This window comes from Corticium candelabrum, chromosome 13 (assembly GCF_963422355.1).
Source record: "Corticium candelabrum chromosome 13, ooCorCand1.1, whole genome shotgun sequence".
Classification (NCBI taxonomy): domain Eukaryota; kingdom Metazoa; phylum Porifera; class Homoscleromorpha; order Homosclerophorida; family Plakinidae; genus Corticium; species Corticium candelabrum.
In genome coordinates this window covers 1,430,158-1,447,672 of record NC_085097.1, presented here as the reverse complement: position 1 = coordinate 1,447,672, position 17,515 = coordinate 1,430,158, and the positions used below count along the sequence as shown (strand labels likewise).

Sequence of the window (17,515 nt, the reverse complement as noted above, 5' to 3'; positions counted from 1 at the left end):
TACCATCGTATTTGACGTCATGCAATTATTCTTTGCTAACAACAGTTAATTAATGTAAAATAATTAGATCATCTCGTCATAATTGTTGTCTAGCTAGCATAGTTCTTAGTCAAGTGCAAGTCCTAATCAAATTGGAAAGACACAATTTGCTCAGCAACTGTCGATTATCGCTTGAGGCGCTTCTAATAATTATAATGCGAACACTAGAGACGCAAGTACAGACTAATTTTTTAAACGCCATCACCTCTAGTTTGTTCGTCTGGCTCTTGTATTATGAAACAGAGCAATACAACCAAGTAATTGAAAGAAATGAATAAATGATTGAATGGTCGCACCTAAGTCAAAGGTACAGTTCCCTCTTGGAGCAAACATAAAAACAACTAAGACGCTACAAACTTACTACACACACTACCTAACCTACAAACAACAACTGATCAGACAAGGATTTTTACGTAGCTTTTTCGCTTGTCTGAACATCTAGATCCGCAGTCTAGAATCTAGAGACTTTTAAACCAATCTAAATGTAGAACTCTAAGTTAGTATATCCTAAGCGTGTCGCGTACTCGTACGTACGTACAGACAAAGAGGTCACACCCCAATGATTTTCTTGCTCTACCGCGCGCATGCGTAGCATCCAAATGCAGCAAAGTCTAATTATTATATGTTGCCCGAGATTGTAATGTTTGCCCCAAAACTCCTAGATGTATACGCCGTTGTTCCAGTAATAGTTTCTAGTAGCTAGACTTTGGAACGAGCTGCTAGTAAATAAAAATTATTGAAATGCGTATATTTATGTAACAACTAAAACATTTGCGTATTATTTTTGATAAAATATCACAGACGTAATTTGAGTCGTAACTGTTGTTGTCAGCTGAAAGACAGTTTCCCTTAAATGATCGACAGTTTCAAAACTTTAGATAAACATGCACGTGTCGCATAGTACACGTGAGATAGTGAAGTATGTCTTATATATATACGGGACCCTAACTATAGATTGCAAGTCTGGGTAATCGAGGTTCCATCCATGTCTTATATATACGGGACCCTAACTATAGATTGCAAGTCTGGGTAATCGAGGTTCCATCCCACGTGTATTCCCACTTCCTCACCCAGAATCACGTTGATCTGAGCAGTTATGATTTCGTTGCGACGTAAACTACCCAAGACATCAGCTGAACGATTTGCATTACTAGTCATATCTGTCTTGGTTCCTCTCGTCGTCCTATTCCAGCTCTCTGTCGTCTTTCCTATCATTCACGTCATCGACATCGAAAGAACTGTCAGCTCTGTTTTCCTTCTTTACATATTTACAAACATAGCTGGAAACTTCTGGATGAGTCTGCTAGAGAATTCGAACACGAGCAGAGTTTTCCTCCCCACAGTGTTAAAGCCCGGATGGATGTATTGCTCTTTCTGTCAACAAAACTCGCCTCCACGGTCATACCATTGTCACCTTTGTCAGGCGTGTGTACTGAAGAGAGATCATCACTGTACGTTTACAGGAAACTGTATCGGATTTTACAATCATCGATACTTCGTCATGTTCCTCTTGCATCTCTTCATTGGCAGTGTCTACTGTATTGTGCAAAACACAGAGTTTGTGCTCAATCAAGTGGAGCAATTGGACTGGAAGACCATTATCTGTCTCTTGTTGCCTTTACTTTCGTTTGTGTTTCAGCTCAAAAGCCACCTGACTCTTACATCAATGTTTGTCTATTCCATCTGCATTGTTGGCTGCTTTGCTTCCATAACAATTCTAACTCGTCAAATCATACAGTTGCGGAGAGGTCAAGTTGGCTTTGAGTACAGTCATGGTGAAACAAAATATGATTTGGGATCTTGGAAAAAAAATTTCAAGACTGTAGCTGGTTCAAGATGGTATATTGTCTGGTTGTTGCCATGGATATCGTCTCCACTTCCTGGTGATGGAACTGTATTTGGACTTGACTTTGAGACAGCTAGTGATGCTGATGTGAAGTCAATTTAGAGTAAGGCTGTTGCTGCAACGTGTACTACAAGTAAAATCGTTTACTAAATTGCATACATTGCTTTTGCTGCTTGTAATTGAATTACAAAAATAACAAATAATTGCCTCAAAAAACGGAAATGATCAAACTCCATAATCAAAAATAGTTAATACAAAATAAGTTCAAAACTGGTATAAAAACGTAGTAAGCATTGCTTGGAGCAAATAGAAAATTTTTGTTCCTGTTAGTGTCTTCCTGCTTCAAGTAGTAGCAGCCAATGACGCCACAGTGACTGTAGGATGTTGGAATTGCTGTTGTTGGATGACTGTAGCTGGAATCTGCATAGGCACTGGGACTGAGTTGGTGTTGGCCTGACTTTTCCTCAAGTTGCGCTCATGCATAGCCTTGTGACGCACAAGCTCATCACTCCGCGTGAACCGTTTGGTGCATCCTGCCCAGGTACAAGGATACGGCTTTTCTCCGGTATGGGTTCGCATGTGGGTCTTCAGGTGGTCACTCCGAGAAAACTTGCGCTTGCAGACATCACAAGTGAATGGCTTTACTCCTAATGACAGAACAACAAAAAGCCGGTCACATCCACTTGCATTTGCTCTCGCAGTCAATTGACTTACCGGTGTGCTTGCGACCGTGTCGTCGCAGCTGGTCGCTGCGGGAGAAACACTTGCCGCAACCGTTGTGGTCGCAAGCATACGGTTTTTCTCCCGTGTGTTTCCTGACATGCATTTGCAAATGAGACAGTTTGTAGTACCTTTTGTCGCAGTTTTGGTATTGGCAGACAAACGGTTTGAGATTGTCGTCCTTCTTTTTACCCCCAGGTCTTCCTCCTGGCTTGGATTGAATCTGCACGGGGCCAGTACCGCCTTTCATTTCTAGCGGCAACTGAAGGTTATCACCTGGCGCCCTCAGGCCTGGAAACATATGTGCAAGAGATGGTAAAGTGGCATCTTTTCTGCCTTGCACCACTGGCTGCATAGACGGTCTCACAAATAGTGCCTGCTGGTAGTCATTCATCTGATTGTTGCCCGTAACTGCAGCTTGGAAAAACGATGGCGATGAAATAGAAACCGTCTGATCGTTTGGAATAAAACCAACCGTTTGAGGAGTAAGAGAAGGCATAGCAATACGCGGGGGACCGTGTAGAGGCGGGTAGAACATTGGTGAATCCCCGGATCCTGGTCGAATTTGTGTTTGCTCGACGAACTCCCCCGAAGTCATTCCGCCGGTCATAGCAGTGTCAGAGTATTGATTCCTCGCATCGGCGCTGTGACTGAAAGTAGAATCATCACCGCTCACATTTCCATGCAGTAGCATCCTGTGACTAGCTGTAAGCTTAGAATCAGACATCAACGGGTCTTGAAACAGCACGCCTACAAGAACAGGAGCGGCCCACGGTTAAAACTCTAACAACTGGGAAAGTCCCACTAGTTACTAGTTAGGAGACGAACTTACCGTCTGCATGCGAGAGTCCACTCATCGTTCGTTGCGGAAGTGATGTCGGTACCGACACAGATGGACCCATCTGCCGTGCCACTGCTAGCTGCATGAGTTCTTCCAACGACGCCAGCCCGTGCTCTCCTTTCACGGCTGCTGCAGCAGCGACCGCAGGTGGACTTTGAAACATGCTAAAGAGGTATGGATGACCGTCGTGTGTCGTTGCCCATCCGGGTGAAGCGAATCCCGGCGAAGGTACTGCAGCTATGTAACTCGCCGCAGCATGACGAAGCAATGGATTAGTCTGTGGATTCATACTGCTGGAGAAAGCCAAATGTCTGGTTGTATGCTAATGTCGCAATCGAGGGCGGAGCTGGAGGCGGTTTCTCAGTGAAGCCCTCCTCTTCACGACTTGCCTTGCAAACGTGTCGAAGCAATGAAGGCTGGCCGTCTAGAAGGGGCAACGACGAGACCGCAACAACTACCTCGTGCTGGTCTGCAGCGGCGTAGGCTAATTGGCTTTGCATTGATGCAAGGATGGCAGATAAGTCGTGTGAACGGCCCCCGACCAACCAATCAGCGGTGTAGGGGTATCTTTGATAACGCGTCACACTAACTCCATCACGTGAGAAGGCGGCCGCACACGAAGTATGTCGACGCCCATAGGCGGGTCTACCACTGAACGCTCACGAACCGTAACACTGCAACGTTGAAAACGTGCCATGCAAAATGAGATTTAGCCCGAAAAAATATTGGACAGCAAAACGTGCAGAATGGGGGAGTCGGATGACGGTAAACAATTTGATGAAAAATGAGATAGCACACACAACTAATTTCCAACACGTGCGCTGCAAAGTCGCACTCACCTTGCTACGTCTCTACTAAGCCACAACGATCGATCGCAATAGATTTAGTACGTACCCATATCAAAGCAAAACAGACTGTGGCTATACACCAGCCATCCAACGCCAAAAATGCAAAGGGTGTGGTTACGGTCTGCACAAGTCACAGTCCACAATTGAGTGGATCTAGGATTCTCATATTGGGCAAGAACTGACGTGCTAGAGTATCATGTTTCATCGCGTCACCTGGTGGTGCATTGGAAAATCAATTTACGACACATCGACACTACAGTGTTGTGTACAGACAATGTTCACTAAACATAAGCAATTTCAGCCTCCCAACATCCACAGTTGTGGGACAAACGCATGTCCCTCCCCCCATGAAACTGAACCCGCCCCCAATACGAGGTATGAACAAAAACTATGCGAAACTGCGCGACGCATTTAAGTCAAGTCTCCAAGTTTCATAAGAATCCTATATATACTATACACAACACAAACCTACCAAGCAAGTAATGCAACAAATACGATGGTTGCACAATCAGTATATACAGTATCTATTTGTCGAACAGATAGACAAGATATCAAAGTGCGCCCTTATACCTGATTAGAACTCATCGTGATGAAGTGACAGACTTGCATTCATTACTGGACTCCCTACAAAAAAGTCGTACTGATCCAGTATTTCTCGCAAGGAAAGCTGCCAACCAAAAATACTTATTCGCACAATATTACATTTATTAAGTCAGCTTTACTTTCTGGTCGTTGTTAGCATCTGCCATTGCAATTAGATGCATTGCCTCGTTATAAGCGTGCTGAGACACAATATCAATAACTTTTACAGAAACGTGAAACAAAGAAATCGGTATTTCATTACTTGTTCACTCTTCGGATCTAGATGCGATTCCAACTCATCCTGAAATGACACAAGTGAAATAGCATGTAATACAAGTCCATTAGCACAGATCAAGTGCGTCTTCACACACACAGTATCCATGCATATTGTGTAACACTATATCCAAAAAAATTAGTAATCAAAAGGAAAGGCAGGCAGGAAAGCAGAAAATCAGACAAGCAAGCTGACAAACAAAAAATCAAGCAAAAAACAAATAAGGCAACAAAGGCGTCAAATAAACAAACACACACACACCTCAATTACCTCATCAACAACTCCATCTGCATTGCTGTCTACCATGCTCTGAAATTCTTCCTCTCTACTCTTGAAAGACTCTTCATCTCTGTCGTTCCACTATGGAAGCATCAAACTGTACAACATCAAAGTATCCAGCAAGTACTTCCCGCTACCTCATTACCTCATCTTTTGCTTTCTTTATCCCAGCATACTCTTGAAATGTTAGCAACCTGTCTCCATTACTATCCATGCTATCCATCACTTCGGATACAAGTAATTTTAACTAGAAGCAAAAGACATTATCAAGACTATTATTATGACTTCAAGAGAATGCACTACTGTGTTTCTGTTTTGTTCTGGATGCTGAAAATTTAAAAATTCCTCCCTTGTCAATGTTCCATCCTTGTTGTAATCAGCTATCTCCCAACTGTCCAAGTTGTGATCTATGAACAAAGCCGCTATCCTGTCTTCTTCTGTTCGACTTTCGTCATCTACTGCTAGGTGCTCAGGACTCCTTGACCTAGTCACTGTAACAACAATCTTCATGACAAGAAATAACAACAAATACCACATACTGGCAGAAATCATATAAGATGTAAAAATTGTGTTAATGTGTGTGCAAGTGCACGTGTGTGTGTGTGTGTGTGTGTGTGTGTGTGTGTGTGTGTGTGTGTGTGTGTGTGTGTGTGTGTGTGTGCGAGAGAGAGAGAGAGAGGAGGGAGGGAGAGAGGGAGGGGAAGAAGGAGGGACAAAGGGAGTATGTATGTCTCAGGGCAAAGCTGCATGCTACTAAGCGCGTCCACCCTGGCGGATAGTGGAACGACCATCAGATATCAAGGCCAGCTGCGATAGCAGAAAACCATTCTAATGAGTAAATTTTTCTGACGAATAAGCAGTCACACACCTGCAGCGGCAGTACCACCAGGCTGTGGTGGGAAAGTAGGTGGCACTACTGTTCCCAAGAAAACCCACAAAGCTCGTTGACTGTACTCTGACATGGCAAGTACAGGCCGCAATAAAATAAGCCTGAGCTAACTTGGGGTTATACGCCTCAGCGCTGATCCATGTATCTATGGTCTTGGATTATGCTCTGTTGTGACGCGATAGCAAAGACAACACGTTTTTGTTGTGGTGTTACAGCAGTATAGTACTGTGGTGTACTTTATGGCAGGAATAAAGGACCATCAGTCATTCTCTGGCAAACCACTGCATCAAAGTTGCTTGCATGCTTGTTGCAGTTCCCGACCCAGTATGTACGTGGTAATCTAGGACAAGCGAGTGGGTCTTATATTGCGCAAGTCTTACTTACTATACACAATTCTATGCACAGGTTCTGCTTTGTCCATGTCTCCTGGCACTTTACTCATTATCTCCCTATCTTCTATCACCGTCTTTTCATTCCTAAAGTCTTGTGCCGATGGAGGTGTGGTGACGGTGGCAGGTGCAGGATGACACCGGAAGCTGCTAGTCACGACTCTGCACACAAACGGCGACATTACAAAGATGGTCGTCTGCAGTCTACCTGGGGTAAAGCCTGCATTCGGTCCTACTGGTGTGCCCAAGCAGCATGTTTTAGTGACAGCACTGCTTGCCTCACATGAGGGAGGGCCTCGTGCTCTAAGCGAAACTCGACGTGCGGATGAGGGCAGTCTAGAAGAGTTGGGTAGTGGTTATACCTTTTCTGGAAGGGTCACTCTAGCTCTAAATCACGTCAATCAGGTATTGGCTTTGCAATTAGATCTTCTATAGCAAGACGTCTTGATGAGTACCCACAAGGTATAACAGATCGAATAATGTCTCTTCGCATACCACTATCCAACACCACTTGACGCTGATCAGTGCCTATGCTCCAACATTGTATGATACAGATGCACTGAAAGAGGCATTCTATGAAGATCTCAGTGAGACTATCCGTGATGTACCAACATCTGACAAACTTGTTTTACTGGGTGATTTCAATGCGCGAGTTGGTTGTGAATCCAGCATCTGGAAGAACATCCTTAAACAGCATGGTGTTGGAAAGGAGAACAGCAATGGAACACTTCTTCTATCCCTCTGTTCTTTGTATCAGATTGTGATTTTTAACAGTCTCTTTCAACAAGCAAATAAATTCAAGACCACTTGGATGCATCCAAGATCAGGTCACTGGCATCTCATTGATTCTATTATTGCACACCAACGAGATGTAAAAGATGCCAAACACACTAGAATTATGCGGAGTGCCTCAGCAACAATTTGTCTCATCACTGACTTTGAAATCTAAACTTTTGCTCAGTCGCACCGCCAACTCAACTCACAGCATCTTCATGGTTTCCTTCTTGGTTTCTTGGTTTCAAAACTTTGAGGGAGGCCTTCAGTTGACAGTGCAAACGCTCCACAAGGCCACTGGCACAAGGATGGTGTGTGGTTGTCCTGCAGTGTGTGTTCCTAGGAGTTGAGTAAGCTCTTTCCACAAGGCTGACACGACTTGTGGTCCGTAATCAGTCATGACTGTTGATGGTAAACCAAACTTTGCTATCCGTCCGCTCACGAATGCTTTTCCTACAGATTCAGCTGTTATAGTAGACAGTGGGATGGCTTCAGGCCAGCGAGTGAATCTGTTAACTCAAGATATGAGAAACCATTTGATGGGGTAGAGGTCCCACTAAAATTGATGTAAATTCTGTCAAATCTTGTCCAGTGTGGTGGTCAATAAAGGGGTGACAGTATGTATGAGGAACTTTGACTGTTGGTATACAAGGCAGTTTTTGGCCCATCTGCAAACGTCAGCATGAATCAAAGGGCACACATAACAAGGGGTAATGAGACGCTGAGTGGCTCGAATACTGGGATGAGAGAGTGAATGAAGGTGGTCAAACAATGCTCGCTGAAACTTCAACAAGAACTACTGGATGTCGACTTTCAGTAGACATATCACAAACAAGTGTAGTAGCTGAACCTGAAAGAAGAACTTCCACATAGTTGTAGAGAAGCAGATGTTTGAGTTTCTTTCGTTTCTGGACTGTTTCATTGTGCAGCAGCCATCTCATCAAAATTGATCACAACTGGGTGCTGCTGACTCACTGCCTCACTGCACGAGAGGGCATCAGCTGTTCGGTCATCATGACCGTCTACATGTCGGATGTTTGATGTGAACTGCAAGATATAATCAAGGTGACGGATCTGCCTGGGACTACGGTTGTCTGCACGTGAAGAGAGCAGAGTGTAAGTGAGAGGCTTGTGATCCGTCAAAATGTGGAACTGTCAAAATTCAAGAAGAGGTCGAAAGTCTTTGATGGCAAGATACGTAACTAACAGTTCCCTGTCAATTGTGCTGTATCTTGTTTCAGCTGGTTTTAATTTCTGTGAGAAAAATACAATCGGATGCCATTCGTCATCAATGTATTGCTGCAGCAGAACGGCAACTATGGCAACCTCTGAAGCATCTGTCATAATATTAGATGGAGCATCTAGAGCCAGATAGAACAAATGAGTTGCTTCTGCCAGTGCTTCCTTTGCTTTGTTGAAGGCGGCCAAGGCGCTGCGCTGTCAGTCCAAGGCAGTTCCTTAGTACTCTTGTAAGATATGATTAGTAAGTCGTTGAGGGGCTGAAGCAGAGAGGCACCATGTGGCAGAAATCAATGGTAAAAGTTAATCAGACCGAGAAACTCACATAACTTCCGCTGAGTGCGAGGTAGTGGAAACTAACAAATGACTTGCACTTTGTCATGTAGTGGTTGATGCCCTCACTGCTCACTGTGTCCAAGGAAGTCAAGGTGAGCAACACCAAAGACACATTTGGCTGGGTTGAGAATGACACCGTACTTATTAAGTCGTTGAAGAACTAAGTGTACATGGTGTTTGTGCTCTTCTGCGTTGGCAATTAGAAGATTATCAAATGTAAGCATAGCTGAAATGCAAGCCACAAAGAACTAGATCGATGAAACATTGAAATATTTGAGCCGCATTACGAAGACCAAATGGTATTCGAAAAAATTCAAAGAGACAAAATGGGGTGGGAACTGCGGGTTTGTGGACATCGGCTGGTTCACAGAAATGTGGTGATATGCTCTGACCAGGCCAATGTTGGAGAAGATAGTGGATCCATGAAGAGTAGCAGTAAAATCAAGTATGAGAGGAATTGGAAATCGGTCAAGAGTCGTGACATTGTTTAATGTTCTTTAGTCCCCACATGGGCGTCCCCAGATTTCTTTGGCACCAAATGTAGTGGTGAAGACCTGTTAGAGGATAAAGAATGAACAATACCCAATTCCATCATGCTGTCAAACTCCTGTTTGCAACTTTTAGTCGGTCAGGTGCTAGTTGTCTGTAACAAATATAAGCGGGTGGTCCTGATGTTGTAATGTGGTGGGTCACATCGTGCTTAGTTACTTGGTCAAGATTACAGGGTTTGAATAATTCCGTGAGAATAGCTTCAAATTCGTTAGCAGTATGTTTTGGAAGAAGTGTGGGACTTGGTGATGGATGCGAAGACGCTACTGGCTGGACAGTGAGATGAGTCAGCGCATCCAAGAGTTGCTTCCTACAAACATCCACTAGTAGACTGCAGTTCCTGAAAAACATCCGCTCCCAAAATTATATTCTGGACGTCTGCTACCACAAATACCCAACGGAATGTTCTTCACAGTCCAAGATTGAGTGATAGTGAGTGCCTGCCGTAAGTCGCAATGGGAGTTCTGTTCGCCGTTTGGAGATTTGGATTGTCTAGTTGATGTTTCCATTCAATCCTGTAGGGGAGTATAACACACATTTCTGCTCCCGTGTCAACCAAGAAACGGAGTCCGACAGTGCGCTCAGTAACGTAGGAAAGATGTCTAGGTAGTGGGCCCGCAATGCTCGTCAGCAACTGGGCATGTCAGCGACTGGGCATGTTGCTTTCGTGCTGCACAGGGTGGTTTGCATTTTCGTGCACCATCTCCAAAATGTGAGTAATACCAGCAAAGAGATTCTTCAGCTTCCTTTGGTGTCGGCGGCTTAGGGCTGACCGAGCGACCACGTGAATGGCTTCAAGACGACCTTTCTGTCTGGTGCGGTTTTAGTCTTCAGAGAACTGACCTCGGCTCAAAGCTGCTCCAACTTATCTGCGGCCTGCATTGAGTTGATAGCAGAAACTGTCGGGTTTGCCACTTCTGTAACCTTGTCAGCAAGCTGTGCTAGCTTTTGTAGGTCAGCAGAGTTGTCGTGCACGGAGGCGAGGACCATTCTGACATTTGGAGGTAGGCGTTGGAGAAACAGTTCACGGAGAAAGGAACTTTCCATCAATCCTGCTTTGTCGACCAGTAGTTGTTGCATCCTACGAAGGAGTTGTGTCGGTTTTCTGTCGCCTAACTCCTCAGTCATGAACAGCTGCTGTAACGTCGTCGCTCTGAGGCCGCAGTTCGCTTGATTAGTTGCTCCCAGAGTGTGTCATATGGATTCGTCGCCAGTGGAAAGAGGATGAGGTGCCGTACTCAAGTACCAGCGATGCCACCGCGTAATCGAATGTCGTCTTCTGTACCGTGATATGCCTAGTTGTGAATTAAGCTTCTACGTGTGTGAACCACAGCTGCTGAGGATAACGCCTCATCTGCCATAGTGTAATTTGCCTCCAATGGCCACATTGTGCATTCGGGGGTCACCAATGTAGCGTTTAGGATAATCAATTGACACAGTTGCAAGTAACATAAAAACCAAGCAAGCCAAACGCCGGTAACAGAATAACTAAAATGACTGAACTCTACCTATTTATAGTTCCCTCTACGCATGCTCACTACTAGTAGACATGTAATATACTAATGTCGCATGTTAACGCTACATATGTATGTCTGTATGTATGTACGTATGTATGTATGTATGTACATCTGTCTGTCTGTTGGTGGTAACAGCAACTTTTTCTACCTCTCCAATAAATTAAAAGAGTCTTAATGATAGTCTAAACCTTTCAGCCAACATTCCTTAGCATTAATTCTGGTTGCTCTGTTGATTGATTACATGTCCCCATCTGTCAAAAAATCCATCTGTCTGTCTAACAGGACACTTCAAGGAAATAAGAATTTGAAATATTGAAAAAGATTCAGGTTAAGAAGATGTATTCCTCTGGCAATCTTCATTATAGCATACAAAATAGATATTACTTTCAACCAACTACACATAAACACTGGAATTCTCTGCTTATACCTTATACCCTGTTCACACTGCATGATTATACAACCGAACCGAACCAAACCACTGAGACAACCTGAGCCAATAAACAAAATAAAGCTGGCCATTGTTCAAGAAACCAAATGGGGTCAGTTCACTTTAGTACATGTGTCTTTCTGTCCAGTAACCACACACACTAAGCTGTAACTTTCTCTAGATCGTCACAAAGCTCCTCATATACATCCGGTTTGCAAGATGACAGCCGAACAAAGAATCTACAGTTTCATACAAACTGCCATGTAGACATCAAAGGTTACATCTTGAGTCTTTAGAATTTCTTAACATTCTTGTTCTGGGTTGGGTACGTAGCATTCACACTAGAAGTCCAAAGCGTGCCAAATCGTGCTGGCAAGACACGTTGATGTGGGTCAGCTCAACATATTCAATTTAGTTTGGTACAGTTCAGCCCACATTCACAGTAGACAGTAAAAACAAACCCAATAGTGCTGAACTGTGCCAGTACAGTTACAAATGCTAATCTACACAACAATTACGCTGCAGTGTCTCAAAACTGACAAAACAGAACACAACAAAACAAACACAACCATTCATTGTTACTGCCTGTAAAATGCAAAAATTCTCAACACCAGCAGTACAAGTCAATCACTCTGGAAGTATCATTCATGTGCAATCTTGAAACAGTGAAACTATGATCACACTTACTGTCTGCTGGTGGTCCATGATATTCAGCAACTCTCAAGAGTACTTCACGATATGTACCCTTGGGCACATGAAGATGCTCCACATATTCATCCCATGTTACTTGGCCATCATCATTGGCATCCATTTCTATGAACTTAAGATCAGCTTGCTTGTGAGAGTGCAAGAAATGTTCGCCAATCTACACAACAATCAATTCATTAAATATTAATCTTTCCTGTTCGACACTGCTCATCAATAAACTCAACCTTGGCTTGAATCCACTTCTTAAGCTCTGTTAGACTAAGCAATTTGTCTCCATTCTGACAGTAAATGTTTGTTACATACAGAATGATGCGTGCTTGTAGAACACACTGACCTTGTCTGCTAGTTTAAAAATCAAGTTCAGTTTACCATTGCCTTCAGTTTTAGATACACTGTCAAATTCGTTCTTGTTTGGACCAAGGAATGCTTCATGATCAAACTCCTAACAATGCAACAAGTATCATATCCTTCAGTACAGTCGCATAACATAATCACATAAATAATAGCTGTTGAAATAACACGATGAAATAAACAATAGCTCGTAACATTAATGTCGGTCTCTTGCAACAAAAAGGTTAACACTTCATCATTGATATAACTGTCAGTCACTACCCAATGTCCCTAATGCTCCTGATTTTGTACAGCGCAAAGTATTACCATACCTACTCTTGTATCACCCCACACACGTCAGCTTAGTCTGTGAAGTATGGGATAGAGTCTTAATTTAGATTAATGAGTAGTACTCAATGAACTATACAGTACCTACTCTTGTATCACCCCATTACCATCAAGCCCCCATCCCCAACTTTACTAAAGCCCAGTCTGTCTGACATTTTCACACCTGCACTCCACCTAATTGGTGTTAATTGGTACCCAGATGACCAGCTCCATGGCCATTTTCCTGAGAGCAAAAGTGAACTGAAACAAGAAGCTGCAGACTTGTTGTTTACTGACGCCGACTCTGATGCAGAATTTAAAAAGCTCTAGTGAATCTGAGATAACAGAGGATTAGTAGATAGTACTGGTAATAGCAAAGGTTGTTTTAGCAAACATGAGTTACAGTAATTAGTCAAACACTTTTGCCAATTAGCACCTACAGGTGTCATATCCTCCAGCAATTAACAACCAGATTTAGTGACAACTCATTGTTTACTGCCAATGTTAGTCCATACTCAACTTCTATATTTCATATTAGCAGTGATTCCGGTTGCAAGATGTCACACAAGTTACACATGTTAAGATTGGAACTGCACTAGAATTTCTCATTTTGTCTTTAAAATTTGTTTCTAGACAAGTGCTGTTATCAATGTCATCAATGGGAAAACAAAGAAACACCTAAAAAGAGAAATGATTCTGTTTTCAGGAAAAGATATAAGAGAAATTCGTTAGATGACAACTTAAGGAGTAAAACCTTCAGAAACAATAAGGGCCCTTCGGGTTTAACAAAAATAAATTTGATGACAGTCTGAGATACCTAAGTACTAAATTCAAGGTTAACTGTCTATATGAAACATGCACACACACACACACACACACACACACACACACACACACACACACACACATTGGTCACCTTCACATTAAAATTCCCAAACGCATACATACTGTCTTATAATTACAGTACATTCTCTAGTAATGTGAATTTTGGTGTCCTTATCCAACTGTACATGCCATATCTAGCATGCCTTACAATCAGGTAGGTTTTTACTAAAGTATAGCGATCAGTTCTTTAGTACTAGTCCAGCAGGTGTGCTTTCATCCGTCTCTTACTGGAGAAAGCAGCTCACTCTGTGGCCAATATTCAGTCATTATTTGGCAACAAAAAGTTGCACTTGCATGGACACCACTGTGTAACAGTACAGCACTGCATCTAGGTCACATACACTAACTATGGATCTCAAACCATTCTGTAAACGTTATCTTTAACATTTCTCTGCCACTCTCCACCGTCATGACAAACTGCTTTTGATTTGATGTTTGGAATTGATATAAACTGATTGCAAAACTAAACTGTTCGCAAATGGTTTAAACCGTTTGCGAATTCGTATTTGGTTAGACCGTTTCCGAAAAGGTTAGACCATATAATACAAACCGTTCTGAAATGGTTTAGACCGTTCGCGAATGGTTTAGGAAAGTAAACAGTTTGCGAATGGGTTAGACCGTTTGCAAATATTTCAGATATTGGGAACTCGAATGATTTTGGCTGTCGTAATGGTTTTCTATTCATTCGGTTTACAAAAATATTCTTGTAACTTTGCTTGTATATTATTATAGAAAACAGGTTTCACACCTACTTACTTCTCAAAGATTTAGACTTTTGCCAAGTACACCATACCTGGATCAATCCGTGTCTGGGAGTTGTCTCTTGTATGGAGGACAAGTTCATAATCTCCTTCTAGCAATTACCATCTCGAATGTCACACCTATAGTTCAGTCAACTGTTGTCACCTTGATTGCTCTACTTTGGACCTATGTAAATTTGGAGAAGGTTTCGTTTAGTTTGTTTAGATATAGTGCGTTGCAAAGTAGTCAACTTGATCAGACGATTAGGCAAAGATTTCATGGTACACGTATATACAAAGAAAATATTCTGCATTCAATTGCTAGTTTAGAGTGCTACCTGATGCATGCAAATACTTTGTATAGACATGGGCAATTCGTGCAGAAAATGATAGTCAAATGTAAGTTACGTTAGTTGCATTTTCCTATATAGCCTGATATAGTGCATCAGAAAGTATTCAAATTGATCAGACATATGGACAAAGATTTCATGGTATATATAAATGAAATGTACTGCATTCAATTGCTAGTTTATAGCGCTACCTGATGCATGCAGATGCTTTGTATAGACATGGGCAATTCGTGCAGAAAATGATAGTCAACTGTAGGTTAAGGCAGTTGCATTTTCCTATATAGCCCGATACAGTGCGTTATAAACAGTCAAATTGATCAGACGATTGTGCGAAGATTCCACGGTATATGTGAAGGAAATATTCTGCATTCAGTTGCATTTTCTACAGACTGTAGGATTTTGATTTCCATGAATTTACAATGCAGTGTGAGATCTAGTGGCTATCTAGCTAGACGACTTGGTTTTGTAAAGCTACAGACATGGGCATAATTATGGAGCCACCCTGAGCATGTGACTTAGATTAAAAAATTATCGTGCTTTCTCAGACACTGCAAGTACATGCATCTACAGCAACAGCTGCATTTTTAGTAAATTAAAACAAGTCATAATGGTGAGGTAATGGCTCTGATTGTGCCATTCACATGTCTGAGACTGGAGGTGATTATGTGTGCCCTACACAACTGCTTCTTGCTGTCAGTTCAACCAATTTAAAAGTAAATAATGAAAATCGTTTTTCAAAAAGATTCTAAACAATAAAATGACTTTGTTTATGTCAGAGGAGACTGTACGTTTCAGTTTACTTGCATATTGTGAGTCTGCTCTTGTGACTTTACAACATGAACGATTTGCATGGACATGGTAATGTATGATGGCGGTGGTTAGTCTGGTCATTCTCTAATCCTTTGTTGCTACGGGTTGTCAAAGCGTCCAATCAGAACACTATAGATACCCAAATAGCATGACTTATGTAGAATCAGCAAGTCAGCAGGTATATTCAAAAATCTGCAATTGTTGATTTTCATGCCTCAGCTGATATGGGAGTGGCTCCATAATTATGCCCATGTCTGTATCATAAACCTTCTGATTCTGCCTTCAGCATGTTGGACAACAGCCATTTGACAAGTCAGTGTCAATCATGTTGTCATTGGCTCTGGAGACAATTGTTACATAATACTGAGAATGCAGACTCTTCTTCATTTGCTCCTCCATCAGCAATCGTTGTTGAGTTATATGATACTTGACAAACTTTTGGCATCAATGTCATCTTCATCAAATTTTTCTAATTTTTAACTAATGCTACTTTGACATTAGAAGTTTAACAATATTAGCTATTGTTGTGTATTAAAACTCTAAGGGTGCTAACCAATTCGCAAATGGTCTAGACCATTCGCGAATTGGTTTAGATCCTTGATCGGGTTATCTGGTGTTCACATATGGTCTAACCGATTCGGAAACAGTCAAACTAAATGCGAATTCGCAAACGGTTTAGACCATTTGCGAACGGTTTAGTTTCGCAATCGGTCTAGACCAGAATCAACCCCGCCCACACATTAGACTTCCTTGAGTGGTTACGTTTAGTTAGACAACCGAAAGCATTGAGTAGCATCAAACCTTGTTAAACTGCCCATCTCTGTGTACTCTTACGCCTTCCAGATGATCAGGCAGAACGTCTTCATTCAACTGCTCCCACTGCTGCTCTTGAGCAACCACACTCGATGGGAATTCCGAGTTGTCCCTTTTAACCTTACTACGACGAAGGGGACTTGCTAAACTTCCTACAAGACAAACGCAGAGAATTTCACAACGTAATTTCGGCCACATCCTGGACCTTGTGGATTAAAAATCACGTGACTTAAGTTTGTCTCGCGCAGCCATCTCTTGTACTAGATCATATCTCCAAAAGCATGTCTAATCAATTACAATCGGCGTACACGTGCAGATATGACATCATGCCGAAAGCTAGATATCCTAATTAGTTTGTAAAATTATTGTCTAATTAATTAATTAAACGTTTCCAAATATATTCACTAAATGATCTTGATTTTAGTTCTAACATGATAGAACATCAAGAGGAACATTCAGCTGAACATTTTGGCCATGGAATTAATTAGACACCCATACAACTCTACTGCGGATGAAGTTTTTTGAAAGAGGGGTCCAAGTGTAATTAGTCACGCCCAAATCTCTATACGAACTATGGAACCAGCAAAATCACTTCAATCTCTATTAGGGTTAATTTCCTACCATATTTATTAGATAATTATAGGCATATATAAGTCTAGAATTGAACAAGTTAACCCTCCATCAAACTTTTTTTACTTAATTAATAACACATTATAAACAACATGTGACGGCTATGGTGGGCGTTTCGTTGAAGAGAAGGGGTCCTGACCCCAGGACCCCTCTATCCGCCTATGCAACTATGAATGTCACGGTATACAGATATCAATATGTACCATAGGCAGTCTATATCAGTGGCACAAAGAGAAACATTCTCTGACTCAATGCACAAAACCTATTAAAGCTTGTTTACTGATTTTAGAATACTGTTCCTGAACTCCCATAGTTTGAATCTGACAACTACAGTACAACACTTAGCTAGTACACATCTAGCTAGGCAAGTGTT

The 17,515-nt window shown here is 42.1% G+C and overlaps 3 protein-coding genes across 3 annotated transcripts; 1 reads left to right on the top strand and 2 right to left on the bottom strand.

The window, feature by feature from the left end:
• Nucleotides 1-1,077: 1,077 nt before the first annotated feature.
• On the top strand, nt 1,078-1,999 carry LOC134188722 (probable palmitoyltransferase ZDHHC24). The gene has a single exon (XM_062656900.1). It carries the CDS (start codon nt 1,136-1,138, stop codon nt 1,985-1,987), a length of 852 nt encoding a protein of 283 aa, XP_062512884.1. The 5' UTR covers nt 1,078-1,135; the 3' UTR covers nt 1,988-1,999.
• Nucleotides 2,000-2,013: 14 nt separating this feature from the next.
• On the bottom strand, nt 2,014-3,927 carry LOC134188721 (putative zinc finger and SCAN domain-containing protein 5D). Its single transcript, XM_062656899.1, has 3 exons — nt 3,438-3,927; nt 2,600-3,355; nt 2,014-2,532 (listed from the first exon to the last, which is right to left on the bottom strand). The coding sequence occupies exons 1-3, from the start codon at nt 3,733-3,735 to the stop codon at nt 2,228-2,230; spliced, it is 1,359 nt and encodes a 452-aa protein (XP_062512883.1). The 5' UTR covers nt 3,736-3,927; the 3' UTR covers nt 2,014-2,227.
• A 777-nt stretch (nt 3,928-4,704) lies between these two features.
• Nucleotides 4,705-16,713, bottom strand: LOC134188916 (45 kDa calcium-binding protein-like). The gene is made up of 10 exons (XM_062657126.1): nt 16,501-16,713; nt 12,592-12,699; nt 12,482-12,535; nt 12,237-12,414; nt 5,733-5,920; nt 5,575-5,676; nt 5,421-5,510; nt 5,139-5,177; nt 5,017-5,076; nt 4,705-4,961 (listed from the first exon to the last, which is right to left on the bottom strand). Exons 1-10 carry the CDS (start codon nt 16,708-16,710, stop codon nt 4,869-4,871), a joined length of 1,122 nt encoding a protein of 373 aa, XP_062513110.1. The 5' UTR covers nt 16,711-16,713; the 3' UTR covers nt 4,705-4,868.
• Nucleotides 16,714-17,515: the final 802 nt, after the last annotated feature.

Excerpts from the sequence above, each read along its gene's own strand:
- LOC134188722 (XM_062656900.1), top strand. The coding sequence starts at position 1,136 with ATGATTTCGTTGCGACGTAAACTACCCAAGACATCAGCTGAACGATTT.
- LOC134188721 (XM_062656899.1), bottom strand. The coding sequence starts at position 3,735 with ATGAATCCACAGACTAATCCATTGCTTCGTCATGCTGCGGCGAGTTAC. Across the intron at positions 3,356-3,437 it reads TGGACTCTCGCATGCAGACG|GCGTGCTGTTTCAAGACCCG; the intron begins GTAAGTTCGTCT and ends CTGTTCTTGTAG. Across the intron at positions 2,533-2,599 it reads ACACGGTCGCAAGCACACCG|GAGTAAAGCCATTCACTTGT; the intron begins GTAAGTCAATTG and ends TTCTGTCATTAG.
- LOC134188916 (XM_062657126.1), bottom strand. The coding sequence starts at position 16,710 with ATGTGGCCGAAATTACGTTGTGAAATTCTCTGCGTTTGTCTTGTAGGA. Across the intron at positions 5,921-12,236 it reads TCATGGACCACCAGCAGACA|TGACTAGGTCAAGGAGTCCT; the intron begins GTAAGTGTGATC and ends TTGTTGTTACAG. Across the intron at positions 4,962-5,016 it reads ATGCTAACAACGACCAGAAA|CTTTCCTTGCGAGAAATACT; the intron begins GTAAAGCTGACT and ends TTTGGTTGGCAG.